Here is a 27,782-nt window from a genome sequence, read left to right as displayed (position 1 = left end):
GATAAAAATATGCCTTTGCTTCTGTAGTGCACTGTATTTCCCCATAATAAAAATTAAAGTGAGGAGGGGGGCAATGTTTATACTGCCTGAAAAAACCGAATGGGGAATAGGCACCTTTTGAAGTAGCTCATAAACAAGAATACGTTTCTCGCAGCCTGATGTTTTCCTAACGCCCTTTGAGATCCCTCGAGTACAAAAGGCACCAGGGAGAGAGCTGCAATCAATTCCAACAGAGCAGTATTTGTGCTACTGGTTCCAAGAAAACATAGATTCATTAAAAGAACAAGTCAATGAGAGGTGGGTGGTAGCACCGTATGTCCTGCTACATTGTGCATGACTCCTTCAAAGATCTACTCTGGGGTCTGGAGAGAGTAAATAATGAGTGAGAGCCAGCTTGTCTGCCTTTGCTCTGCAATGGAGAAATTGCTCATTTCAAAGCAAGCGGGACTTTGCAGGGAGTAAATTTTTAATGTAAATGGCAATCCAGTACTGTGGAAACAAAAGAAATAGATGCATTAGCTGGTAGGGTCTGTGGTTTGAAGAACCATGCCTCAGTAGCATTTTAAAGGGTGTAAACAGTAGGGCTGCGAGAAATGTTGCCGAGTATTTCGTTTTGAAGCTGTTTCGACGTGTCTCGAGCTCGAAATACCAAAATCTAAATGAATCAAAAAGCATCAAAACAGCTTTGAAACAAAAGGAGGGCACTTGAAATGTTCTGAAAGTTTCGAAACGTTTCGAGTTTTGAAGCAGCCCAGTGGTGGGAGGCAGGGGAGAGCCAGGGCTGCGCTCCGAGCGGCTCTGCAGCCCCATCTAGCTCAGCCTAATAGGGAGCGCAGCCCCGGCTCTGCCCGCCTCCCACCCGTTCCTTGGGGCTGGCCAAGGCAATTGAAACGCAGCTTGGCAGTGGAAGGTGGGCAGAGCTGGAGCTGCAGTCCACCTCCTGCCGTCGGGCTGAGCTCCATGGAGCCCAGTGCTGGGTGCAGGCTGTGCCCAGCGCCGGTCCCAGGCAGGAGCTGCAGCCTCCTGTCATCCGGTGCAGATCCAGGGGCCCGCAACTCTGGGAGGAGTCCAGCACAGCCCCGCAGCCCTCCTGGGGGTGCAGGCCCCCGGAGCTGCATGCGGATGACAGGAGTTTGAGGTGCAGTTTCCAAGAAACCTCTGTGCTTTTCTCCTTGAAACTTGGCAGGCTTCATGCCTGCAGAAGGGGCTACCATCCCTGCAATCTGCATCCAAATCAGGCAAGAAATGACAACATTTTTAGGCATTTTCATGATTCCCCATTATAACTTATGGGCGAAATGAGTCGAAACAGTTTGGACTAAATGAAACAGGACAGTGCTTCAAAACAAAACGAAACAATGAAACTAAACACTGTCCCTGCAAAACGGACGTCGTGAAACAATGGTGTTTTGCACAGCCCTAGTAAACAATCAGGGAGAAAGGGGAGGGGAGCTGTTTCGGACAGCCAGTGGCGGTATAACTAGAGTGGATGAAACAAAAATCGAGGGCTAGAAACTTGGTTAATAGAAAGGATCAGAGAGTTGTGGACGTACAGCAGTTTTCACCACCTGTGGCTCTACCCCCTTGCTCCCAACTCCAGCCGTGCATCCAGAGACCTCAGATTGTAGATTTCTTTTCCAAAGAAAACTGGACACTTCAGTGTCTGAGTCATGTGCAGCTGTATTAAACAAAGCACGCCCAGGTAGACCTGCCAGTCTAGCAGGCAAGGCTCATCCTTCCAGAAGTCAGGTGCTGGGAATGCCACAGCAGTTGTCTAACAGCAACAGGACTTGGAAGTGTTTTCCCAATCACGCATTTGCAACCCTGCCCTTTCTGTGCCATCATCTTGCTCCTTCCTCTTCCTTTTTCAAAACAAGAGCATGTTTTTATGGGGAGGTTGGGAAGAGCTGGAATGCAGCTGAGTCGATGGCTTTATTTTCTCTCATTTGTACATGCCCGTTCTAGTGTGTGGGCAACACCCTGCACAGCTGAAGCACTTTCCCTGAATGGAGATTGGAAGCCTTTCAAAAATGCTCAGTAGGGGTAGATAGGGAAACCAGGCACGGCCAATTTGTCACAGCGTCATTGGCAGAACCAAGATTGAAAATTAGTGACTCCATTCACTTCCTCTAACCACCACAATGAACCCACCCCAGAGCCACAAACAGAACCCAGGAGTCCTGACCCCAAACCCTTGACATTCATTTCAAGCCATTTTTTCCATCAAATCCAACTGTCCATACTCTCAGAGGAAAATGCATATAGTTCTTTCCAGACCTTCAGCTCGGTACACGATCATTTGGGCCTAAAGATGTCAGGAAGTTTTTGCTTTACAAGAAGCCATAAGATAATAATGTACAATAGCTAAACTGAGGGTCATCTGAACACAGCCAGCAACTGAATAGATGTTCCTGTCTTTAGCCAAGTTTTTACAGAATACAGTTCTGTCCTACCACAGAACGAAATGGAGGCAGCTGCTTAAGCAAAATTAACATCTGGAAAATAATAGCGGTCATTGACTGAGGCTTGTATTCCCTAAAGATGTGAAAGAGTGGTTACCTTCATCAGATGTTACAGCTGTGTCAGGATGTTTCTAGTGTGTGGTCCTGGGAGAAATGGCCCCATCTCCCTATGACCCTGAGTTTCAAATGCAAAGATCTTCTCCTGGAATTAGAGGTTTACATGTCAGTGGAAACCCCTCCACACCTCTATCTTTGTGAGACTGCTACACTGAGTCCAAATGATGGGGTTACCTAGAGGCAGCCTTGGACAATGACATGGTCTCTGCTGCATGTGGTGCTTTTGGTAGGAACTCTGGTTTTGTGTCTGTGCTATTCAGACTTTTTCCTACCTGTGCTCTTTGATCTCCAGCTGTTGTGCAAAACACAGGAATCGCCATGCTGAATTGGACCAATGGCCCGTTCTGTCCAAAACCCTGCCTCCAACAGCAGGCAACATCAGTGACTTCAGAGAAAGGCACCCTGCAGTAGGAAATTATGGATAAATTTCCTCCTGACTTACAATTGTGAAAAGTCAGCTTATGCCTTGATACACTAGAGCACTGCTTCTCAGCCAGGGTGCCACAAGCGATCTCAACTAGGAATCCATAGTGTTAAGCAGAGTCTGCTCTGTTGTGGTCTTTCTGAGTTCTTTGCAACAGAAGAATTATTCTATTATTTTTATCTTGTCAAAAAACAAGTGAAAACTCAAAGCTGACATTTTCCAAGGGGTGATTTGAACCTAGAAAGGTTGAGAACCACCGCACTAGCGTGTCTCTCCTTTCCAAATCTAGTTACAATATTCACAATTATGTCAGCACCTCAACCTCAGTGATGTCTTGAAACAGCGAGTCCCAGAGCTTAATTGACCAGTCCAAAAATACCTGCATTTCCATACTTCATGTCCTCCATCTGGGATATGTTTTTTGTTTCTGTTTTTGTTTTAAGAAAAAGGTGCAATATCCATACATTAAATGCCAGTGGATTGTTTTGTTTCTGTATTTTCCTGACAGCTCAGAGAATGGAGTGATCTGGCTATGCATATATATTTAAAGTTTGTTAACTAAAAGAAAAAGGGAGAAGGATGGAGGCATAAGGGGAACAGCAGAGCACAGACAGTCAATTTACTAGGGACTGAATATACCTAGCCATTTTTGAACACCCTTGCAGCCAAACCCCTGTATTTCCTTTATGCCCCCTGGTGGTAGTTGGCTTCCTCTGCTCTTCTGGACACTAAATAAGATAATTGCACATTTTATAGCCAACCTTTTGATTTTCTAGTTGAGCAAGCAACTGATAAGTAGGTCATTTTAAAACCCTAGTACCAATGGGTCTGAAATAAAGATGTCCCAGGATCACAAAGCACTCCAAGCCAAATGGTAAGAAAGCAGAGGTCAGCGTCCTCGTGCAGAAACCAATTTGGCAGCAAAACTGGTTTATTATTCTGTTGTAAGGATCTCTAATAAAGGGCATGTAGAATAAATCCAGATCCTATGCACCTTCTCCTCAATATCAGTACTGCTCTTAAAAGGTGTTGATTTGACATGTGTTAGGCCAGAAGAGCAGCCAGGGGTTAAGCAGGAAGCAGGAAATCATTTTTGAAAGCAGTGGAAACCATATTCCCCTGCGTTTATAAATAACGTGGCGCAACCCTTTCATAACGAAAGCCTGGAGATGGAGCACGACTGCTCAGCAGAGGGTTCTTGAAAAGGAAATCTGTCGAAGCATCTTTGCCTTCAAAATTCCCGAGTCAGACCCTTAAAAATCATGAGCTTGGCTAAAATCAATCCTGAGATTTTGATTTTGATTTTTTAAAGTCCTTTTTTGCCATCTTGTTTCTGGGACAATTTGGGTTCTAGCTTTTTTCTAAAACCCAGAGGGCTACGAACATCCATTCTCACGTGACTCCAGGAGCCAGGGCATTATGGACCAGCTCACACAAGCGAGAGTCTTAGCAACGGTGAGAATGGGTTTTCACAGTCGCACGCTCAGTCCAGCACATTTCTGTCATTGCTCTCACCTTGCTGCCTTACGGAAGTCACTTTGCTTAACAGAATTCTCTGTTCCCCCTTTTTTCGTGCTGCCACTGCTGAGAATAAACCCAACGCTCAACTGAGTTAGGACTAGAGTCTTGTTCCCTTCTTGCCAGTTAGGATCTCTCTGGTGACAGGCAGGCTGCTGTTCAGAGGGCCGGAGTTGTCCCTTCTCTGGCAAGGAACACAGCTCACCTGGAAGAAGGGAGTAGCCATAGAAAGAGGGAAAACCTCCAGCCTGGGACCTGCTCCCCCTCGGCAGGCTGCTTTTATGGGGATGGCCCCTACCGCTAGTACTGCAGGCCAGAGCACGGTGCAGGGAAAATAGACCGTAGTACATAGTGAGGTGGCAGCAGTGCACTGAGTGAGTCCGTGAATAAGGATTACTTTAATCCACCCATGTTTTACTCTACATGCAGAGCCATGGATTTTGGGAGGGGGTGGTATTCAGACACTATTCAGTGACAATTAAGTCAAAATCTGGCCCTCAGGCCTTGGCTCTGGTGTTAATGATAACTGCACCATTCACTTTGCAGAGCAGATGTTACTAGTTCAGTCTAATCCTGTTAAAACTAATAACAAAATATTCTTTTCCCCTCTCCTCAGGCAAAAAGCACTGGCATCCACAGGCGGAAGAAGTGTGCAAGCAGCATGCGACTGGTTGGTATGAAGTAATACATGTTAAAAAAAAATTAAGTCGGGGGATAAGATTTATTTTAAGTAACTTGCCAACTGTAACATGAAATGTTTTCTATGGAAACTTTGTTACTTATTCATATCATGGTAGTGCCTGGAGGACCCGAGCAGAGGCATAGCAGAGCAGCTCCATGCCCTGGGAAGTCATGCGACTGATGCCAATCAGTGATGTGATGAGCTGCCTCTGTGGCTGCAGCTGTTTTTATTGGGGGTGGGGCATGCAAAGGTAGCACCCAAGGCTGCTACCCCAGTTCCCTCCCCTGCCCTCCGTTATGCTACTGGACACTAGCACAATTGGTGCGCTATTTCACAAGGTGCCACAAAGACAGACACAGGTACTGCCCCAGGAGAGCATGTAATCCCAGTCCCAGAAAGACGTATTGCCCCTGCATTATGAAAGGGGAGTTCAGGCACAGAAGTGAGTTTACACCCTAGATGCATAGCGAGTAGTGACATTTTGGGGGCATCTCAATTTTGGGGTACTGTCTTAAGAAAGCTTAAAAGCACCCAATTTGATTGTCAGTGCTGTGCACCTGTCCTTTAAATGGTGTTCCAGCTGGGCACCCAAAATCATTAATTGCTTTGAAAATCTAGAGCCAAGTGAAGGTTACATAGAGCCTCTGGCAGAACCGGGGAGCCCAAACAGGTCTCCTGCATCCCATTCCAATGTCTGCTTTCCTTGCCAATGGTACCTGGGCCATGGCATGGTTAAAGTGATCCCTTAAGGAAAGTTTCTGTCCTTCTGAAACAGCCATATCTTCTCATATCTCCCTTTCTCGCAGGTTGTTCTCTCACGTGGGTGACCCCTTTCTTGATGACCCCCTGCCTCGGGAGTACGTCCTCTACCTGCGTCCTACTGGCCCCTTGTCTCAGAAGCTTTCTGAATTCTGGCAGCAATCAAAGCAGATCTGTGGGAAGAACAAAGCTCACAATATCTTCCCACACATCACCCTTTGCCAATTCTTTATGGTAAGCCAGTGCTTCTCATTACACTGACTTTTGTACCTTACTTGTCAGCTACCACTGCCCTGTTAAGGGAATACATAGCTTAACTTGCCTGAAGTCATTGCGAGTGGCTTGGTATTTTTAAGAATCAAATGATTTCTCTAAATCACTCGATGCCTGATCCTACAAAGAAAAAACAAAAGCCTCTCTCCCTTAACAGAATAAGGTCATGGGAATCTGTTGAGGAATCTATTTGCCCATGTTTGACTAGAGTAGTAGACAACGCCTTGTATTGGAGTCCTAAAAGATCCAGGACTCAGTTTAAGGCACTAATTAAGCCACCCAGTTCCCCCACTGAGGCAGAAAATAGCATTATCCACATTTCACATAAAAGGAAACCAAGGCACAAACAGGAATGTGTCTGGCCTGTGGTCACGCAGTAAGCCACTGGCATACCATGGGAGAGACGTAGAGTTTAGTATCTGCGTCCCCTGCATTAAACCACAGGCCAGCATCAGTGTCATCTAAATGACCTTCACATACATTTCTAATGGCATCACCATAGCATCTGCAGAGAAGTAACAATGCATCTTTAATTTTATGAGACCACTAATGGGATGAGGGTGCCAGGTGCCAATGATAATCTGTGAGCCATGTGATGAATTAACAGGAGAGCACACATGGTGGTGCTCGCATAAAGCTCAAGGGGATCTCCGTAAGGCCACTCTTTCTTCCCTGAGCTCATACCTTCAGGAATGAATTTTCTGTACCTAACAAAACATCTGTCCTGAATTTCTTGGCAGTGTGAAGACAGCAAGGTCGATGCACTCACTGAAACCTTGCAGGCCACTGTGATGCGATGGAAATGCAAGTTCCCCACTCCTCTGCCTTTGGAGCTCTACACGTCTTCAAACTTCATTGGGCTTTTTGTCAAGGAGGAGAGTGCTGAGATCCTCAAGAAATTTGCTGCAGACTTTGCTGCAGAAGCTGCGACTAAAGCAGGTGAGTGGCCAGATATATCAAAGACGGTTACTAGAGGTTTGACCGTCATAGCTCAATTAGTGCTCAGTGTTCCTAGTATGTCCTGGTAAAGCGCATCTGCTTTGCTGTTCAAATCTTCCAAGTAGATTCCAATTCATTAATTACTTTACAACACATCGGAAGGTATCAAGTGCTAAAAATATTAGCAGCCCAGTTTGAAGGGACTAAGGTTGGGTAGGAAAGAGAGACTGACCCATTTCCCCCAAAAGTAGTCTTTCTTAGTCGAGCACAAGGCACTTTCATGGAGGAGCTTGGAAACAACTTTCCTTGCAACTGCCTGGGCAGTATCCCTTCTGAGCCAGAACCTGATTTCAGATTATGTCATCTGAAGTCACCATGTAAAGAACTGGTGCTCGGGACATGCCTCTCTCAGTGTGGCACCTTTTTATTTGCACTAAATTCAGCCCTATCATTCCTTATAATGATACTCTTCTCTTATAATGGATTTCATTCCCCATCTGTCGAGATATGTCATTTATGCCAAGAAAGAGTTTGGTCATGAAGGCTGCCCTTTTAAATGACCAGTATGTGACACACATTAGTCTTTGCCCAATGAATAACTATAATTTAAGATGCCAAAAACTACGACACATACATTTTATTAAGATCCTCACTTATTCCATAATGGCTGTCTCGAAGTGCATCCTTTTTACCGGATAGCACTAGTCATCACAGTTGGTCTACATGATATTTTATATAGTGACGAGCCAAAGGATACAGTACTGGTTTAATGAAAGGTATTAAGACATAGTAGGACGGTGTCCTACCTGGGGAAGGAAGGTGGATATTTTGCCTACCTTTGTGGCATTCAGCTTTGGCTCGCATAATTTAGGATGCCATCCTCCATGGCCTATTTGCTCTCTGACTCATGTTCTTCAGTACCTCAGGAAGCATTTTCAGAAGGAAACGTGTTGATGCTGCCTAGAAATAACACTCACTAGAAATGGGATCCAATTTTTAAATAAGAGCATCCGGGACAAAAGACCCTGAGAGAGGAGCACCCCGCAGAGTGCCGTGTTTTTTTTTAATGCTTCTTCATAGAGTCTACTGTCTTCAGTTTAAAGAGCACATCACACTTGCTCTGCAGTGTTATCTCCTGAAAGGGAAGCTGACATTTAGTGGTTCTTTAACCTTTCAGACAGGCGCTTTGTCTATGAGGCTTAGCATTTCCTGCCTGGCATACCACCTCAAGCTACTCTGACACAAAACTTTCCCCATCAATAATTGAGAGACCGTTGACTTTCCTTACTAAATTTCTGTCAGAAAGGCCTACAAAAGCTTTGTAAAGAGCTTCACCACAAGTAGAAGGAAACCCCACCACCCCTGCTGCATCCTTCTAGCAAATTTACCACCTCAGGTTGTGAAGTAGGTTCCCTGGCCTGCTCACCTCCTTTTTCATCACTCAGATAGTACAAAGGATTGAAAATCTACCTTAAATCCTCTAGTCTCATGGCTCATGGGAGTGACCAACAGACAGAGCAGCAGTCAAACTGATTCCTTTATCTCCTGGTGCAGGGAACAGGACAGACAGAGCATGCTCTCACAATCTCATGTTGCTGTGTGTGTGGTCCCCAGGGAGTGCCACTTGGCTGCATCTGAAGAGCTCCAAAGCCAGAGAAAAGATTCAGAGAACTCTGTACGCTCCCTGATGAGCTCCCACCCACCCACATCCCAGCTGCAGCCAGCTGGTTGCAGCAATATATATAGCCTTAGATGTTCATAGTCTTACACCTGCACTAAAATGCATCAGAATAATGGTTTCATACACATAGGGATATTATAACCTCCGAGTCCACGGAAGATCTTGCTGCCAGTCTGGCACTCCACAATGCCAGGTAGAACAGACACAAGTTCATATCCACAACTGACATTTATGTGCTGTAGTTAAATGCACGCAGGCTATCTCGACTCTCCAGCGTTTCACTTGATAGTGACCTAGAAGCACTCTCAGTCCTCAAAACAGGGAGGAAGTGGCCTTTAGCTTCAAACACCTATTTTTCTAAATATGTTCAGAGGCTGACGGCCTGTTCTCAGAGTCTGGTGAGAAGAAAATAGCACAGTCTCTCACAGGAGTCTGTTCCCATGAACTTAGTCCCTGATGAAGCCAAATACACCCCAATCTAAGTTTTAAAGATGACCAGAATAGTACACTGCCAGCCTACAGAGACACTGGCATGCAGTTCCCCAGGACCAGGAGGAAACAGTTTTAATGGGGGCAAAAAAATACACAGTCTGATTTTCAAAGGTACTGAATAAGTCACAAAAAAAATTACTTCTGGCATATTCCCTGGACCACTGAAAATCCAACATTATCACAGTAATCTCAATGCGAGTTCGTAGGCATACCTCATTTTGGAAAATCAGGCCAATGCCACAGACAGGGGGCACACGTAGTTGCTTATTTCTGAGAGCTCTTCATCTCTTCATATAGGGAAAATGTTACCCTCTAGCTAGAAAATGATATTTTCCAAAGCACCTTGCAAAACCAAGAGGAGTTTAAAACTACAGTAGCTGCCTAATCCCAATCAACCTCCTGAGTTTTCTGACTCCCAAAAAATTGTGTTTTAGAAGTATGGCAAGTGGCAGTGACTTGGCCATGAAACAGGAGCAAAACGGGGACCTTCAGCATAGATGCTGGAGCCTCTTCTGAATCAACAGACTAGTAACTTTATAGCTGGGGGCTGTAGGAGTTCCTGCCTGCAGTGGCTCCAGGCCAGAGCACCTACCACACTGAACAAATCCAAGTTGACATAAGGTTTTATAAGGCACCCCTGTCTTCACTACTACCCATTGCTTCTCTAATCTAAATCTTAAGGCTCAGACTGAGGTAAGTGGTGCATTAGTAATGCAGAGAGATGTTTTCCTTTGCTAACTTTTAAGTTTGGCCAAATGCCCTGTGTTGGGAAGCCGAGTGCTTTAATGCCTTTGAAACGGGGGAGGGACACTGCTGTTTATCTTAAGAGTTGTTCACTGTTGACCTGATTTTTTTGTCTTATTCCAGATGTACATGTGGAGCCCCATAAGAAACAGCTGCATGTGACACTGGCCTATCACTTCCAAGCAAGCCACTTGCCCACTCTGGAGAAATTAGCACAGAACATTGATGTCAAGCTAGGATGTGACTGGGTTGCTGCAATATTCTCCAGAGATATAAGATTCGTTAATCATGAGGTAATTGTTGGCCTTATCCTAAATCAACCAGAAGAGCAGCATCTTTTTTCATTTGTATTGTGTAACACTTAGAAGATCCAAACAGATCAGGGCACCGTGGTGCTTGGTTCTGGACAAACACATAGTCCTGCACAAAGGATTTTACAGAGATTCAGCAATTTACTCAAATTCTGGAGTCAAACCCAGATTGTGAGTCCCAAGGCCAGTACCCCTTCAGTCCTCTTTGCTCTTATTGACAAACCAGCATTCGATCATATCCGTATTTATCAAATACATTACATATGTCTGTCTAGATGGCCTATATATATATATATTAGGTACTTATATAATGTATATATTAGGTACTTATATAGCCTCTAAAAGCACAATACCATACATAAAAAGATATGCACACACACAAAAACATGCATATGCACACCTTGTGCATCCATGCACACACATGCATGAGCAAATAAATAGGAAAGTGTGTGTTCATCATGGTGCTTGTTAGAAGTAGAATTATAATTACTCACTAATTCTCCACCCACCTCGAAACCTGACCCCACTCATCTTAAGAAATAATTAAGAAACGAGATGATCTGAGTGGCACAGTTCTCATCACCTTTGCATTTGTTTCCTCCCTGCACCTGTGAACAGTTCCGAAAATGGCATATAACATGTTTCAATTTGCTAGCCCAGTGGTGACAAAGATTTGCTGCTCTACTTTCAAAGCCAAGGGGCTGCAGAAAGGAATGCTCTTTCAGCTAAAACACAAGCAAACATACAGAAGATGATCACCAGGAGTCTGAAATGTGTGAACATCTAGTTCTTCCATCCAGTACTATGCTTAAGCACGTGCTTAATTTTTCAAGTAGGAAGAGGTCTGTTCAAGCAGTAGGATGCCTAAAGATAACCAGGTGCTTAAGTGTTTCACTGAATCAGGGTGGAAAGAAGGGGAAAACCCTTAGGGTGCCCCAATGTGGAATATGACTAAGAGCCAAGGGAAGAAACGGGGAAATAGTTTGAAGCCCAAGATGAGTTTCTCAACAGACAGATCTGAATGTTTCCCCCAGAATAACAGCCTCTTAGCTACAGACATTTACAGCTGAACTGGACAAAGCAGTAGGCCATGCCACATAAGGAGCCGTCTTGCAGCATTCAGCGAATGGGATATGTTTGTGTCATAAGATTTGCCATTTATAATGTCAATCCTTCATTTCTGTAACCTCATTTTTAACTCCTGTAGACAGTGGTGAACAGGGGAAGGGGTGACGAGGAGCTGGTCTTTCTGCATTGTCAAAGAAATCTGCATGTCTTATGCGCTCTCTGCTCTCCTTCCCCAGACGCTGCAAGTGATCTACCCCTACACCCCGCAGAATGACGACGAGCTCGAGCTGGTACCAGGGGATTTTATTTTCATGTCCCCAGTGGAGCAAACTAGTACCAGCGAGGGCTGGATTTATGGCATTTCCCTAGCTACTGGCTGTTCTGGGCTACTGCCCGAGAATTACATCACCAAGGCAGATGAGTGCGGGACCTGGGTGTTTCATGGGTAAGCAACGCTCGGGCCAATGTCAGCTGCTGGCTCCAGGAAGTGATGGCTGAATTCAGCTGCTGGTGTGCAGCAGGCAGTATAGAGCAAACAGGTATCACCTAGTCAGGCTGAGAGGAAGGGCTGTGAACATACAAAAGCAATCTCAGGAAAGCGACTGGAGCAATCCATTTCTGACCCCGTATTAGCCCAGAAGAGCCAAAAACACGAAGCTGACGAAACACAAAAACAGATGCTGACCGGCGAGATTTCCCCATTGAGAGAAACACAAGAAATGAAAGAGCAGAAAAGCACGAGAGGGCCTTTTCAGTTTTAATCAGATTGGATGTGGTTAGTAACAGATGTGCAGCCGATGACTTGTTTCCACGTGCAACTTTGAACCCCAGTGTCAAGGCAAATGTTTGCTAATCTCTGCAAACAGACTCTGGCTTGAGAGGTCTGAATGCCCCACAGCCCAAAGGCCCATACTGGTACAGACAAAGCTTCACCCACAGGTCAGGTTTTATAGGTATCTGGGCTGTTGCTGGAGTCTGCACTTTTCTGAGCTGCTACCAAGCTTTCACTGCAAGACAAGTGCCAAAGGACAGTTTGTACATGTCAGTAAATGGGACAGACTTCTAGGTACCGCAAAGAATTTTACTAGCATCGCCATCACTATAGTATTTCCACACCTCACAACAGCAGCCTCAACATCCTTATAAGGGGAAAAACCGCCCTCTTTACTTAGACTTAGAGAAGTTAAGTGACTTGAACAAGGTCAATCACAGTATCTGTAGCAGAGGTCACAAGCAAACCTAGATGGTCCACAGCACATTTCCAGGCCTTCACTGCAAAGCTATTCTTTTTTCCTAAAAGCATGCCAACCAAAGCGGATTTGCACTTTGTGTCATATTTTCCCCTTTGGGATAAACTATAGCAGGCTGCCCTATTTTATGCTACGTTTTTCTTAAAGTGCCTGCCTGGGCCCATATGCCTTAAAATTTTATTGCGATAGTAATGAAGGGGAAGCAAAAACATTTAGTAATTTCAGTAGCTCTGTCTCCAGGAAAGGGAAGAAAGGAAATGCCTGTTCCCCGATTACCATTAAAAACATAAATAATGAATCAGAGCATGCAGTATAGAGCATTTATCAAAAACATGACTACTTACCCGGAAACAGCCCAGTTTGACCCAGCAGATTCCCACAGTTCATATTAGATTACAAAATGCCATTTAGGAAACAAAAAGTAAACAGAGAACAAGTTAAGCTCAACTCCCAGGCTGCAGCCTATTACAGTGTAACATGGTTGGGATCGTCATACTCACTGGAAAACCTCTAGACATTAAGACCTTTTGTATAGGTGCACAGTCCCTATGTTTCACTGTTGTTAATGAAGATGACTGTAGAGGGAAATACTCACCGAGGTGCTGTGCTGGTGCCGCTGGAGAAAAATGGCAATACAATTCACTGAGTTCAGATGTAGGTGCCAGGCTTTCAGAGATGCTCAGATGCAGGAAGACGGTTCACTTCTGTCACTGTTTAAAATGGGTGGCATAACTACGATACCTGGATTCCAGTTGGGAAATACGGGGCAATTCTTGCAGTACTTGTTGCATCCCTGCAGAGAAAGGTGATAAGAACCATGAGCGCATCCCTATGAATATATTTCACAATTCTACAGCAGATGCTGTCCCAAATGAATACCCAAAGTTCATCTTGTACATCTGACTACTGAAATACAGCTCTCCAGGGTACAACCCCCAGCCTTCTGGTGGGTAATTTGTACCACAAGGGCTTTTATACAACATATACAACCTGACTTTTTTAGGTCTCCTCGGAAAACATGCTTTCCTGCTCAACTAATACGGGAAAGTAAGACCTTGAAGAGGCCGATTCGGTTCAGCAAGGCATGCATGTTTGTCAAGAGTTTTACTGAGTGATTTCTTTCATGAAAGCACCTGAGAGCCCCTAGTCATGGACCTGGACGCCACTGTGCTATGCACTGTACAAACACAGAACAAAAGGATGGATCTTGTCCCAAAGAACTGACATTTCTCCGTGGAATCTCCTGAAGACCACGAGGCCATCATAGAGGAGAGCAAGCTTGCCAGACAAAGTACAGAGGGATCTTTTACAGGGCGTGGTGCCCCGCTTGCAGAGCTGAGCTGCATATGAGGAAGCTCCAGAGGTGAACCCTCCTCATTCAATGGCTGCGTGGTGATAATGGAGCTGTTTCTTAGCTGCTAATTCCTCAAGATTTTCCACGCCCCATGGGCCAGAGCCCCCTCAACCCTTTCATAACGCAGGTCTTCCCGCACTCCCTCTTTAAGGAGAATTATCGGTCGACTCCTGAATTGCTTCAGTGAACCAGAAGCAGACAGCAGGCCCAAGACCACTGCCAGATCCTCAGTGGATCCGGATCTTTAAGTATTTTACTAACCAATAACAAAGAGCTTCTACCATGCGTTACACAATAGTGACCACCCCAGTACTCTCAGGATGGGCTAGCTAGCAGTGAATCTAGGCAATGCTCCAAAAAGAGAAGAGGGAAGAGAAATGCCTCCTGGAGGGGAATCGTCAGCATGATACTGCCTAACCACCCGTTTGTGCCTGTCGCTTAGTGGACTTTTGAGTCAGAGTGAGAAGCTCTCCACACTAAGCAGCAGTCTGAGGCTAAGGGGAAGTGGAAAGCCCAGCAGAACGAGTTATGTGCATCACCTTCCCCAACAGGAGCCACAGAAACCAGGCACTTGGCACTGTGTGCGCTTAAAGGGACAGCACAGTAGAAAACCACCTGGTGTTATTCCTGTGGGCCCAGCACCACCTTTGGTAGAGCCTGCTAGGGCTGGAGGTTTTGGTCAGTGTGCGACTGGAGAGCTTTCTCTCCCCAGTAAAAGCAGAAATATTCTCCTTCTCCAGTCTCTTGTCTATGGAGCGCTGCCTTAGCCACTGCATAGGTGCCTATTTCTGCTTCCTTTTTCTAGGAAACTTTTATTTAAAGGTCAGGTCACTCCTGGCCTTGTTCAGTAAGCTCCAGGTTTGGCCCAGGGAATAAGGAGGAAGGGATCCATAGTTTCATAGTTTCTAGGGTCAGGAGGGACCTGAACAGATCAGCAAGACTGACGCCCTGCCCTGGGCAGCAATGAGCGCCGGGATCATAATATCTGGTTGGGGTATTATGATCCCAGCACTCATTCCTGCCCAGGGCAGGGGGTCAGACTTGCTGATCTGTTCAGGTCCCTTCTGACCCTAGAAACTATGGATCCCTTCCTTCTCATCCCCTGGGCCAAACCCGGAGCTTACTGAACGAGGCCAGGAGCGACCAAGACAGTAGTCGGTACTGCAGCATGTGGACCTCTATAGATCCTTCCGCTTCTAGACCCCGGTTCTGCAAGATGCAATATCCGGTGGATCCACTGGGCAGGTACATACTTCCTCCGCCTCTAACAAGTGTGGACATGAAAGAAACCCCTGTGCCTTCCACCTCCAGGTACACAGTCCTCTTAACTCATGAAGGCCCTTCCTTGAGTCCTGCCTTACAGAACTGCAGGAGCCTTCCATGACGATATAGGAAAGGTCACGTTTGCCTTCAAGGAAGTGGTGGACATGGCTGGCATTCACTTCATGGGGAAGGCAAGGAGCAGATCCTGTATCATTCAAAAGATATTTTTTCTGCACCAACATCCAAGCCAAAAAACCATAAGCCTTTGATGACAGCTTCCAAACAACAACCTGTGTGGGGAAGATGACTGTGTTGAAATGGCTCCAATGGTTTCTATTTTCCGGTAACAAGCAGAACGAGGGAGACACCAATGAAGTCATCTTGATGGCGCTTCTCCAACCATAGCAAGATATTTTAAGTCGTTAAGCTTTCGCCTTGTTACTATTCTTACCCATTCCCAGCATCTGTGACTGGATACAATGGTGTCTCCTGCCCTCTAAGCTGGGATATATGGAGAAAGTATTTCTAGGAAGTGATGAAGCAGTTGCTCAAAGGTGAAGGGAAAGGAGAAGACTAGACAAATCTATATCCTGTGTCCTGGGCCAGTGTCATCACATAACTATGACATGAACAAGGTAGTCTGATCTAAAAGCCACTGCTGATAGTGATCTTTAGGAGCTGAGCTGAGGATATGCAAATTGTGCACTGCTGTCAATCCCAGAGGGGGGTTGTCATCTACTGTCTTTCAGCAGTATAGCCATTGTGCTATTGAGGGGCTAAAGGCAAAAAGCTAAAAGATTTGACCTGCACTTGGAAAGGGATCAGAGACATGAAACTCTGGTCCAAATCTATGAAACTCAGAGGCAATTTGCATATTCAGATCCAGGCTTTTGGGACAACGCATTGTTAGAATAGACCACTTGCAAAACTGAGTCTGAACTTAAACACACACGCATAATGCGACTGTCCTGAGGGTATCCACAGAGTTTCTGTGCTCGTGTTTAATTCCTCTTAAAGACCCACTAATCCTGTGCTGCATGCAATGAACTGGCGTGTACAGAAATTGTATGGAGTTGCTCCCTTTTCCCTGACCTCTTATCTGTCTGTCTCTCTGGCCCTAGACTGTGGGCTCCTCAAAGAGGGACAATTCCTGGAGTGTTTTTTGAATGTGCCCAACTCCTGGGAGAACCAGCTGTAACTAAAAACAAAAAGAAATAATCCCTGCCTTCACCTAGCCAGTTCTAGGGTGCTCAGAGCTGGAAGGCATCTCCTTCAAGTATGAAGGATAGTGCAGGAGGTTCAAGAGGTGGTTCAGATGGTCCTCATAACACCCCATAACAGCCCCTCTGAGACTCCTTTTGCACATGACCAGTAGAGGTACCACTACCTTCCTGTGAGTTTAGGGGTGCTACAGTTGGTGCTATGACAACTCCCACCTCACACCCCACATTGCTCTCATTAAAAAGTTTCAGTTGAGCTTCTGCATGCAGTATGTCTGGAATGTGATACCGTTGTCCCATAGCTGCATTCAAACATCACAGCAGTAGGGGACATTGAGACTGACCTTTTTTTTTTTTTTAACTGGCAAGAAGGATAAGGTCCTGCAGAAGATCATCCTATTAACAAACACAGAACAACCTATTTTCTTTCATTGTCAGAGTCATTGGCATTACATAAGCCTGAATGACCCTTGGGAGAGTCCATCCTAACAAGGAACAAATTGAAAAACTTCTCCTGCTGCATCTAAGGCACTCAAAGTACAAAGCAGAAGCAGCTATTTCCGTCAAAGCAGATGACCGCATATATTACAGGAATATACCCTGTAATGACTCAGCAAAGGTGGAGCAGTACAGCAAAATGTGTCACAATCCATCAGGGGTTAGTTGAGACACTAACCGTCTGCCAGGAGTTATTCCTGAGGACTCTGGTCCAAATCCTGGAGCATCTGGTCAGGATGGCTTTCTCCAGAGCATACCAGAAGAGCCTTCTGGTATGCTCTGGAGAAAGAAGAAAACCATCTATTATGTCCCCCTGGCTATACTTAAAATGAAGCATTAGCCAGAACAAACAGCTAGTGTGTCCAATGCAGATGGGAACAACTATGGACAATGCTGGAAACATGGGAATATCGCAGTCCTGTTTCACTAGCCAGTCTGTGTGGGAGAGCCTCACATCTGATGGAGCAGAATACAAGATGGTGATCTAGGTTTGCATGCCATTTTCCAATAAGGGGGAGACTTTCTTAAGGGAACCACCACTCTCCTCCATTAGTAATAAAACTGGGACACACTCACAATTCCCTGATGCAACCGAAATGAGAATCACACCTCAGATCTTGTGGCCTGTTACTGGTTTTCAGCTTATCCTCCATTTTGCAAGATTCAAAACAGGATGTTCTCCAGCTATATTTACTGTATCCAATTTGTAATGGACCCTGAAAAAGGAGTCTGATTGACCAGGAAGTTATTTATACACAGCACCTATGCTATAGTGGCAGCTAAAAGTCAGGATCAGATTAGGCCCCATTGCACAAATTGTTGTGTGAACATAACACGTTACTATGTATGCTGTAAAGTAGGATGAAGACACCTGCCACATTTTTTTGGTTGGTTTTCTAATGAATTCTGAAGCCCTTGGGTTTGGGGCTCTCTTTAACTGGGTATACATAGTCTAGCCCAGGGGACTACAGTAACAGAAATCATTCATCGTAAATAAAAATAAACTTTCCCTCATTTCTAGGTATGGAACCAGCCTTACTCCTGTTGCAAACCAGTGTCTTTCTATTTTTGGCAGATCTTACTCAATTCTGAACACATCTTCCCCATCCGCTCTTGCCTTCAGTGATGGGATTCTGGAGAGAAGGCAGCAAGACGACCAAGGACCTGGGGACACGGGACCACTTACTATCATCTGTCAGAGTATGCAGGTAGGATCCATGGCAGCGGTTCTCTGCAACCATTTTGTGGTAGTATTCATTGCATTAATGAGGTAATATCAGTCTTTTGGATACTAATTAGCAATTGATTTGTAATTACTTATAATCAGTATGCATTAATTAGGGCACCTAGAATCTTGGTAGATTGCTTTTTATAGTCATTTAAATCATTTACTTCAAAAAAAAAAAAAAAGGCTCCATGCAAGCTCAGGTCTGCATTCCCTCTTCAGCTGAGTAAACCTCAGGTCCCCAGAAACGGTCTCTCAGCCTTCTCCATACCATGGCTCCATTTGAAAACAGGAAACAATCTCAGGGACACTCCCCTCCTTCTCCCCACCTAACCATACAGGTCCTTCTCCACTATATTGAGAATCTATGGATTAAAATAGGGTAGTAGCCGAGTTGATCAAGTGGAGCGGCAGCCTATTTCAAGGCGCAGGAGGCTTGCCCAAGACAGAGCCGCTCCCTGCTGAACTGCTGGTTTGAAGGCCTAGGTCTGGAAAGCTGTTACAATCCAAGGGCTGTTTGATGGCATGTCCCAACAGCTTTTGATCCCATTCCCAGTAGACAGGTTTCCCCCTTCACAGCCTAGCCATCCACACAGCAGGGGAGCCAAAATCTGAACTGTTGAAGTGGGTAGGAGGGAAACTTCCCAGCCAGGACTACCCAAGGAGAGCTTACACCAACAGCACCTCTGCTGTGCCTGTTCTGTAGAGGAAATGCCTCTATTCAGCAAGACTTTGCTGTCCCCACAAGCTAACAGGCAGCTGCTGGGGTCTTGATGTTGGACTGACTGGCTTTGCAGCTGGCGTGTTGAATGCAGATACCTACATCATGCCATCTTCTTGCTCTGCCTGCCTACCTACCCTGTTTTTAATCAGTAGAGTAAGGATCTGTAAGAAATCCCAAAGCTCCCCTCCCGCAAGTGAAATATGCTCCCTGTACTCGGCGACTGGAATTTGGTCTCATTTGGGGGACATGCAGGCACACACATGAACAGGTTGGATGTGGTTTTAATGGCAAATCTCTAGCAGTCAGTGTCCAACAACTCTTCTGGCTGTGCTGGAAGTCTCGTCTTACGAGGGGACCCTGTGGACCACCCACTGAGTCTTCAGAGCATCCGTTTAACCAAAGATTAGATAGGCCCCGATCCTCTCCTTTCTGTAACACCAAGTTTCACCCAAGTATGAATTCAGTGACTTCAGTGGAAACACAAGTGCTCTCTCTTTATCCTAAGGTTATGAGAGGAGAGACAGATCCTCATCTCATTAGTAAATTGGACTTGTGGAAAAGGCACTTGATGCCCAAACATATTGTCATTTTGCTTTCAGCCCCTGAGAGTAACCAGCCAGCCAGGGCCCCAGAAACGGTGCCTTTTTGTCTGCCGGCATGGGGAGAGAATGGATGTAGTGTTTGGAAAGTACTGGCTATCACAATGCTTTGATGCCAAAGGTGAGTCAGTTGATGAGTCTCTTAACTCCTGGATTTTGGGGGTGGTGGAAATTTCCTGAGAAGAGTTCAGCTGGATCGCGTCAGAAACACGAGCCACTGGGAAAGACTTGTGGTGCTACAGTTTTAGCAGTGCTTTCAAGGGTGTTTCTGGCTAGGAAAGGGCCAGTCTGAAATCCCAGCAGACCTCCTCCTGCTGTGTAGTCAGGTCACCAGAACTGGCCTTATGAATGACTGAAACGAGGCAGGATTCCACGCTCATTGGGTTTGGCTATTCACGGCCACGTTGCCTGTTGCTTAATAACCATTTTTCTTTGTGAACCAAGGCATTTGCCCTGATTTCAGCCACCAGTGGTTCAGTGCAACCCCTTTGGGCAGAAAGAAAGTCACTGTAGCCTTTAACAGTCAGGACAACTGTCATCATTGCACCAGGGCAATAATGATGTAGAGCCGTTTGCTGCATCTATGCTCGGGCTTCTATCAGCAAAGTAACACTGTTCAGTGGCCACAGAGTAGAAATTAGGGCAGTTCCCTAGTGCATGCCAAGTCTTTGTATTGTTGATAGTTGTAAAATAACCAGAGTTATTCTGGATGTAGGTAGCATTAGGACTTTGGGGGCATTTTCAGTGGAATCTGTCTTCATTGAAAAGTGCCAGTTCATTGAAGCTGGAAGTGCTCCCGGATGTTGACAAATTTCTCCCTTCAAAGCATTTGGATGTTTTGACATTCTTGAAGCAAAAAATTGGGGTTTGGTTTTTTTGGTTGTTTCTTTAATCTCAAATGAACTTTTGCTTTGAAATCCTCAGAACAATGCGTTCTGATCAAGCCAACCCTGCAAACTTATTTATTTATTTGCACTTGCCCTTTTGCAAACATTGGGACTTGCTTTCCTAATTCAGCACCAAAAAAAATCTTCAATTTGAAAAAGCTTTGCTAGGACCAGAAAGCCATTTCATGCCCAGCTCTGCTGTGCACACAGTTATGAATGGAGGGGGAGGTATGATAACAATAGGTGTGGTATGGAAGGCCATTTTCTGATCTAATCATTTCCAGCAACTGCTTCTAACTTTCTCTTCATAGGAAGGTACATGCGAACGAACCTGAATGCGCCTCACAGTTTACCTCAAAGAAGCGGTGGTTTTAGGGATTATGAAAAAGATGCACCAATCACAGTGCTTGGTTGTACACAAGCAAGACTTGTCGGTAAGCTCTGCTCAGCAGAGACAATTTGCCCTAGACGCTTTGATGTCTCCCTCCCACATGCCAAGAAAAGAAAGAGAAAGCGTGATACAGAATCAGGCACCAGAGGCTAATTTCAAATATTTTCACCCTCATTAGAAAACTTCTCCCTCTAAAAAGAATCTAGTCCCATTCAGTTACCATTGCTACAGAAAAGGCAGGGCATAAATCTGAGCAGCTGCAAGTGCAGCTGCCTAACACTCCAAAACACCCTGTAAATTTGCTACCCTGCAAAAGCAGTAGCTGTCAGTAATGATAGTGAAAGTACTACAGTTAATGCAACGCCTGCCTCATGCAAAATGCACCATTAACTTGATTTTGACAAACTGAACTTTGATCCGTAGTTTGCTGCAGAAACAGGCTCTAATCTGCCTAGCAGGCTTCGCTGTTTATACCAAAATGCAGTCCAGCTCCATTCACACATCTCCCCTCCGTTGTTTTCTTCTCCTATTTCATAGCCTTTCAGCATGCTGCTTGAGAGAGGAAGAGAGTTGCTTGCTGAATCAAGAAGCAATCCTTCATCACAAGCTTACAGGGTGCCTGTACACAAGCGCAGAGGCTGCTCACATGCACTACAATTGCAGTGCATCGGAGCAGACTCGATTAATGTGTTGAGTCTGCATGAGCATGGTAATTACCGTGCTCCAGCTAGCCTCGGTGTCTTGTGCATCAGCATCCCCGTGCTTCAAAGTGGTGACAGGGGTGCTTGAACTAAAGCTCAAAGAAGCTTTAACTCCTGCCTCCATGAGGAAGTGTGGGGATGCTGATGCACAAGATGCTGGGGTGCTTTAACTAGAGTGGTCCTCAGAGCTGCTCTAATTAAAGCGCCGCCCCTCACGCTCAGAGCACGTGTATAAGCGCCCATAGCGTCCAACTCAAGGCACCTCTGAAGGAAGCGAGTCTCAGAGGACGCGCGTGCCACACAATGAGAACATCGGGCATCTCACATTGGTCACGTACAAACTGCAGCAGCATTATTACTTGCCTTACAAAATATAGGCCTTTTACATAAGTGTATATCAGGGCACAACGATAGGACAGTCAGGCTACAGGGGCATTTCTCAGGGAAGTCTAATAAAACCTGACCTCACAACACATATAACAGCGGGGTTAATTTGCTGGTGGGTGGGTGTGTGTGTGTGTGTGTAACCCATGCATTACCAAACTCCACTGGTTCGTATCCTCACCGCACGCCTGCCACCTGCAGACAGAAGTTCAAAACCGCAGGAACACCACCGTGACCTTGAAGTATCCCGGTGCTGTTATTTCACATGGCAACAGTCCTCTGACATGGTCAGCACAATAGCGGCTCAGGGTCACCCGTGTTGTGAAGAACACACGCACGCGGCTCTTTGAGCTGCAGGCCGAGCTACAATTAAACGCATGCAGTTGGGATCAGTAGTTTATTCCTTCTCCCTTCCTTATTTTTATTGCAAACTTTATACAGGCTTGCTGTCATACGATACCCAGTGCACTGGGGTCCCAAATTCATTTGAACTCTCTAGGCACTGCTTTAATATAAGCAACCATAACGTTGAGGCCAATGCTGATCAGCCTTTCACCAATTTTATACCAGCGTAATGAAGCTCGCCTATGTAGCGATGGTGATTTATACCTGCTGACATTCTGACCTCTTGGGGTAAGTGGAGTTGTTCCTGGTTTACATCAGGAGAGATGAAACAAAATAAAAAGTCAAGCCAATTTGGTTTCCCCACACACAAAGAGCTCCCATTTGATTTCAGCCTGAGGTGGCAATCTAAGAGGGAAAATTGCAAAAATGAGCAGAAGTCTTTGGGAGAGAACAAAACATGTGCATCTCTCTTGAAACAGGCTGCCACCATCCCGGTAACAAAATGACTGTGATTCTTTTGAACATTTCCTTGCTAGGTTCTCGGAAATTCAGTCCACAGGAAAACATATTCTGGTTTCATGTCTGCACATACAGTAAAGTACAGTGTACTGCCGAAATAAAACATGGTAGATAAACTGTTCTACATGCATCCTGATATTACATCTGCAGCAGTAATATTAAATGTTCCTTGCAGGTGAAGCCCTGCTAGAGACCAAGACCATTGTGGACTACATCTACAGTTCTCCATCGCTGCGTTGTGTACAGACAGCACACAATATTCTTAAAGGTAAGAAGCCAGAAAGAAGGAGAACCAGCAATGGAGTTCCCAAATCCCACTTGTTTAATGACAGGCCTCAAATACAGCACCCCTGCTCCATGTGCTATGCAGATAAAGTTACAAGAAGCACCGAGGCATTGGACCATCCGCTGCTGATGCAAGGAATGGATGTCCTTCCCTTCACACAATGGAATAGCAATGTTTCAAGGCCATATGCAATATGAAGCCATTACTGAAGTCAGGAGACCAGGCTAGCTAGATTGGTAATTTTGCTTTCCGGGGCAGTTTCTGTATCCCATGCTCTAGTTATCACAGATTCTAACGACCTAGATCAGAGATTGGCAACATATGGCCTTCAGGCCAGATCTGGCCTACAGAGACACTAGGCTTCACTATGCCCGTGCCCATGCCCAAGCAGAACAGCAAGGAGCCTCACTGTAGCCACGGAGCTGTGTCCCTGCTGCTGCCTCTTCTCCTTGCTCTGCCTCTCCGTGTCGGACTGGAGTGGGTTGTTCTAGCCCATGGCCTGAAAAACATTACCAGCCCCTGATTAGATTGTGAGCCTAGGTGCATTACAGGACCGAGGTAGTAGGGAGGTGCAAAGGTGTCTGCAAACGTTCTCTGCAATTATTTAAACTATCGGCAGGAATCAATTGTGCTCGATTGTTATGGGTAAGCCGGAATATAGGTGCCTCTGTCCTAGCCCCTTTGGAAGAGGGAACTCTCTCTTTGCTATATATGACGGCCACTGCCCCTGTAACGCAGAGTGTCAGCATCTAGGCACTACCAGCATAGAAACCACATGAACATTGTATTTGGCAATTAAAAGCAAATTAGTAGAGGGGAGCACCTGTTCCCCGATGTCTGCCGTGAACGTTTTTGTATTTATTTTGCATTCTACACCCGTCTGCTGAAGGATCCACCCACCCGCCCTAACGCCGCCTGGCCAGTCTTTCACGTACAAGAAGCACGAGTGCCCTCTGCTGGTTTGCAGAAAATCACTAGCACTATTTCTGCATTGGAGAAACTCCATGGGGTCTTGAGGAATGAAGCCAACTCCCAGACTAGGTTGAAAAGTGAATGCAAATGTGTTAGCTCCCCTGGCACTAGAACTGGTAGCATAAGGTGTGCGGGAGGTGCCAGCACCTGCTCCTCAATGTCAGCAGCACATTCACTGCCTCTGAATGCCTCAGGCATGTGGAAGCTCCAGTCCAAACAGGGCTCCAAACAAAGCACACAGCAAAGCCAAGTTAGATGCACTGATTTAGTTTGCAGCACGTCGGTAAGGATGCACATACTGATCCTGTTTATGGCCAGCTGACTACAAGCAAATACTCGGTTTGCACACAACAAATCCCACCAGCCCCAACTCAGAGAAAAATTAATTGCTTCCTAATCACAATGTAGCAATAAAGTCTCTCAAATTTAAACCCCCTTTCCCTTCTTGCTTTCATAAATTTTCTATTCCATTGTTTATTCTTTCAGGTATGCAACAAGAAAACACTCTGAAGATTCGAGTAGAACCAGGCTTGTTCGAGTGGACAAAATGGGTCTCTGGCACCACGTTACCTGCCTGGATACCCCCAGTGGATTTAGCAGCAGCCAATCTGAGTGTTGATACAACATACAGGTAGCAGCAAAGAACGGTGCTCAATAATATATTTAACTTAAAGCAGAAGTAGGAAGAAAGAAGCCACTGGGGACCCAACCCTCACGTCTGGCCAAGCCACAGGTCACCTTTGTACTCAACCAACTCCTGCAACTGCTAGGAGCCAATTCAGCTCCTAGAATAAGTTAGGGAGGCCTTGGGGCCTTCCAGGAGTGCCCAAGTGCAACTACATCCCCTGTGGAGTCCTCAGGCACCCAGTTAGTGCAGCTGAGCCTGGCCAAGGGGGACATTTCCCAGATCAGGTTTAAGCTCTCAGTCCTTGCCCCTCTCCAGATGTTTGAGATGTGGGGTCTGGATTTGAACTGTGCAGCCCAGGCTGATCTCTGTTCTAAAGGTAATCAAAGATATGGTTGAGCAACTGAGTTTTCTTGGTTGGGCATTTATAGCCCGAGCTAAATCATGGTTAGTCACACCCCAGGGCCCTGCTGATGAACCCTCAGCTTTGTGTTTGTGTGTTTAACTGCATGGTAAAGGCCCTCGATTGTGCACTTTGCAGCATACCGAGGAACACATTTTCATCCACCAAAAGAATCATGGTATCCTCACAAGAGCCTTGTTGGCTTCCTTTCACTCCTCCCAGTTTAGATAGCCCTGGCCCTACCTAGCGCACAGCCAGCACATGACCACTTAACAGTGCTGCTGTGAACTACCCATGCATAGCAAGTGCTTGTCCCCGGGGTGGTCATGATGCCCCCAGTGCCCAGGATACCCTTGCCAACCTGGCTCCCTTTGGACACTCCCCCCTTTACTCATCCACTACACCTTGATGCTATTAGGGTCTGAGGAAAGGGAGGCAGCCCCACATCTTTCCAAGCCTGGTCTTACTCTTATAGCCACAGGTACCCACAGTCATTGCCTTAAGGGCTAATTATACGGGCTCCATCATCCCCAATACCCGCTCTCATGCCTCACAGATGATATGCTGACATGCCCTTCCTGGATTACAGGCTCTTTGCTCTACTTGGCTTCCAGCTGTGAGCTCTAGTCTTTGGCTCCTCTCCAGAGCCTAGCCCTGCTATGCCAAAAGAGACTGCTGGGCTCCTCTGTTTCCACTAGTCTCTGGCTGTGGACCTGCTCAGCTTCCCCCCCACCCCACAATCTCTGGGCTCTGACCCTGATCCTGGGCTGGTCAGACCTTTGGTCTCCCAGGCCCTGCTGATAACCACCTCTCCAGGGCTACAGGCCTTAGCCCCAGTCTGCTGGGCCCTGCCTCTGCCCTTCTCCAGGCTACGAGCTCATCCACCCCTATTTCCAGGCCTCTCTCTTCCTAGGCTATAGGCTTACCCATCTCTGTTCTCAGGTCTCCCATGTTCCCAGGCTCTGTGCTGCTAAAAAACCCTGTTGCCAGGAGCGCCTCTCTCTCTGGCTCCTGAGGCTAGACTCTTTGACTAGCTCAGGCCCTGGGCTTATATGCCTCAAGCCCAGCCCTCTTCTGGTCAGGTGGCCTTTTAATTGGCCCATGTCACACCTGTGGGCTGCTTTTCCTGCAGTTTTTCCTCTAACTTGACAGGTGCACCAAGTGCCCTGTAACACCATGGGTCCAGAGGGGCGGGTCACCAGAATCCTGTCTGTATCAAATACCCACCCTTGGATCTCTCCTCCTTTTCCTAGGGTTGGATCCCCAGGTGTCTGGAGCGGTATGATTTTATAACAGCTGAAGTTTTGGTCCTCAGCATTTAATTTTCCTGTTTGTCCCTCCTTTGTGTTGCATCTAGGACAGCAGTCAGCTTCAACAAGAACTGTAGGTTAATGGTTAAGTCCTTACAGGGGCCCTGTTTCTCACATCTACGTTTGACATTAATCAAAGAGCCTGTAATCCAGGTACTAAGTATCCACGTGAAAAATCAGCTTTCCTTCTGAATAGTTCAGAAGCCTGTTACCTAAAGTGAATATTAAAGATTGCAGAAACAAATGCAGAACTCACATTTTTGAAAACTTTCAGTATCACTGTAAGCAAAACTCTTGGTTAGAGAAAGCCTCTTTCTCCAGTACCGTCTCCTGCCCATAACAGAAGAGAAGGCCTTAGCTTAGCCTCACAGCCTGGCATAGACTCCATACTCCCATACCTCATGCTGTTAATGCTGACTGAACTGCCTCTCTTATACCTAGCTATGATGCCAGCGGCTTCTGCTGTTGAATGCCATTGCCTTTAGCTAACGTTCAAATGGTGGCCAAACACAATTCCTCCTCGCACAAAGGGAATTACTGCTTGAAGCATATATGAAGCAGGATGCAAACATATGAACTGTCTTAGCACTGTAAACAGCTCAAGGGCAAAGAAAAAGCCTAGATAAAGCAGCATGCAAGAATAGCCCTGCTTATCTGACAGGGGGCTGAGGAGTAGGCAAGATGATCTCATAGGTCTTTCCACTTCTAAGACTTATGAATACTGGACACGTTTAGAGACTCCCCACCCAGCGACTGAATCCAGAAAGGTCATATAGTTCTGGTCAGGACAGTGTCATTGGTACAACAGCGGTGTCAGTCTGATTTCCCATAAGCAATGACCCATGTGGTTAAGCATCAGTGGAGGGATACCAACTGTACACTAAGAGATATCAGACACAAACCGTCCCAAGTGGTTAATTCTGTGCATGGGAATTCCACCTCACCGGGTTTGATGAACAATTATTCTGCTGGTGCTTTTTGTGGTTTGTGATATCACCAGAAACCATAGGCCCTAACACCAGAGTTACTTTCCATTTTAGAATGACCAAGTAGACATAAGCAACCAAAGCAGCATAAAAACCACTTTGAATCCTTTCATGTCTAATTATACCATATGACTGCTTGTATTTGGTCCTTCCTGTCTGCAAATTAAACTTTCTGACTATGGAAATATATAGTCAGTATACATACTGTTCCTAAATCAAGATGCTTAGCCGGTACTTATTCCAAAAAGGATATTGCTAATGCACAGCGAAGCAGTTGGACCACAGACGTAGCCCATTCTGGAAACATAAGCCTTCTGGGAAGACCATAAGGTATATTCTTCTAGTGAGAAAAAAACAAAACAAAACAATT

At 45.8% G+C, this 27,782-nt stretch overlaps 1 protein-coding gene across 1 annotated transcript in view; it reads left to right on the top strand.

Moving 5' to 3' along the window:
• UBASH3B (ubiquitin associated and SH3 domain containing B) overlaps positions 1-27,782 on the top strand; it is a 105,548-nt gene that overhangs the window by 68,266 nt on the left and 9,500 nt on the right. Inside the window, exons 3-12 of the mRNA XM_019546902.1 lie at positions 5,138-5,195; positions 6,010-6,196; positions 6,976-7,174; positions 10,215-10,384; positions 11,707-11,915; positions 18,131-18,263; positions 19,604-19,724; positions 20,802-20,924; positions 23,006-23,098; positions 24,575-24,719. Coding sequence (XP_019402447.1) covers positions 5,138-5,195; positions 6,010-6,196; positions 6,976-7,174; positions 10,215-10,384; positions 11,707-11,915; positions 18,131-18,263; positions 19,604-19,724; positions 20,802-20,924; positions 23,006-23,098; positions 24,575-24,719 — 1,438 coding nt within the window. The remainder of the gene's footprint in view (positions 1-5,137; positions 5,196-6,009; positions 6,197-6,975; positions 7,175-10,214; positions 10,385-11,706; positions 11,916-18,130; positions 18,264-19,603; positions 19,725-20,801; positions 20,925-23,005; positions 23,099-24,574; positions 24,720-27,782) is intronic.

This window comes from Crocodylus porosus, unplaced genomic scaffold, assembly GCF_001723895.1.
Source record: "Crocodylus porosus isolate Cpor-Errol unplaced genomic scaffold, CroPor_comp1, whole genome shotgun sequence".
Taxonomy (NCBI): domain Eukaryota; kingdom Metazoa; phylum Chordata; order Crocodylia; family Crocodylidae; genus Crocodylus; species Crocodylus porosus.
Note: the sequence above shows the minus strand (reverse complement) of the source record. Positions and strands in the feature narration are given on the sequence as shown.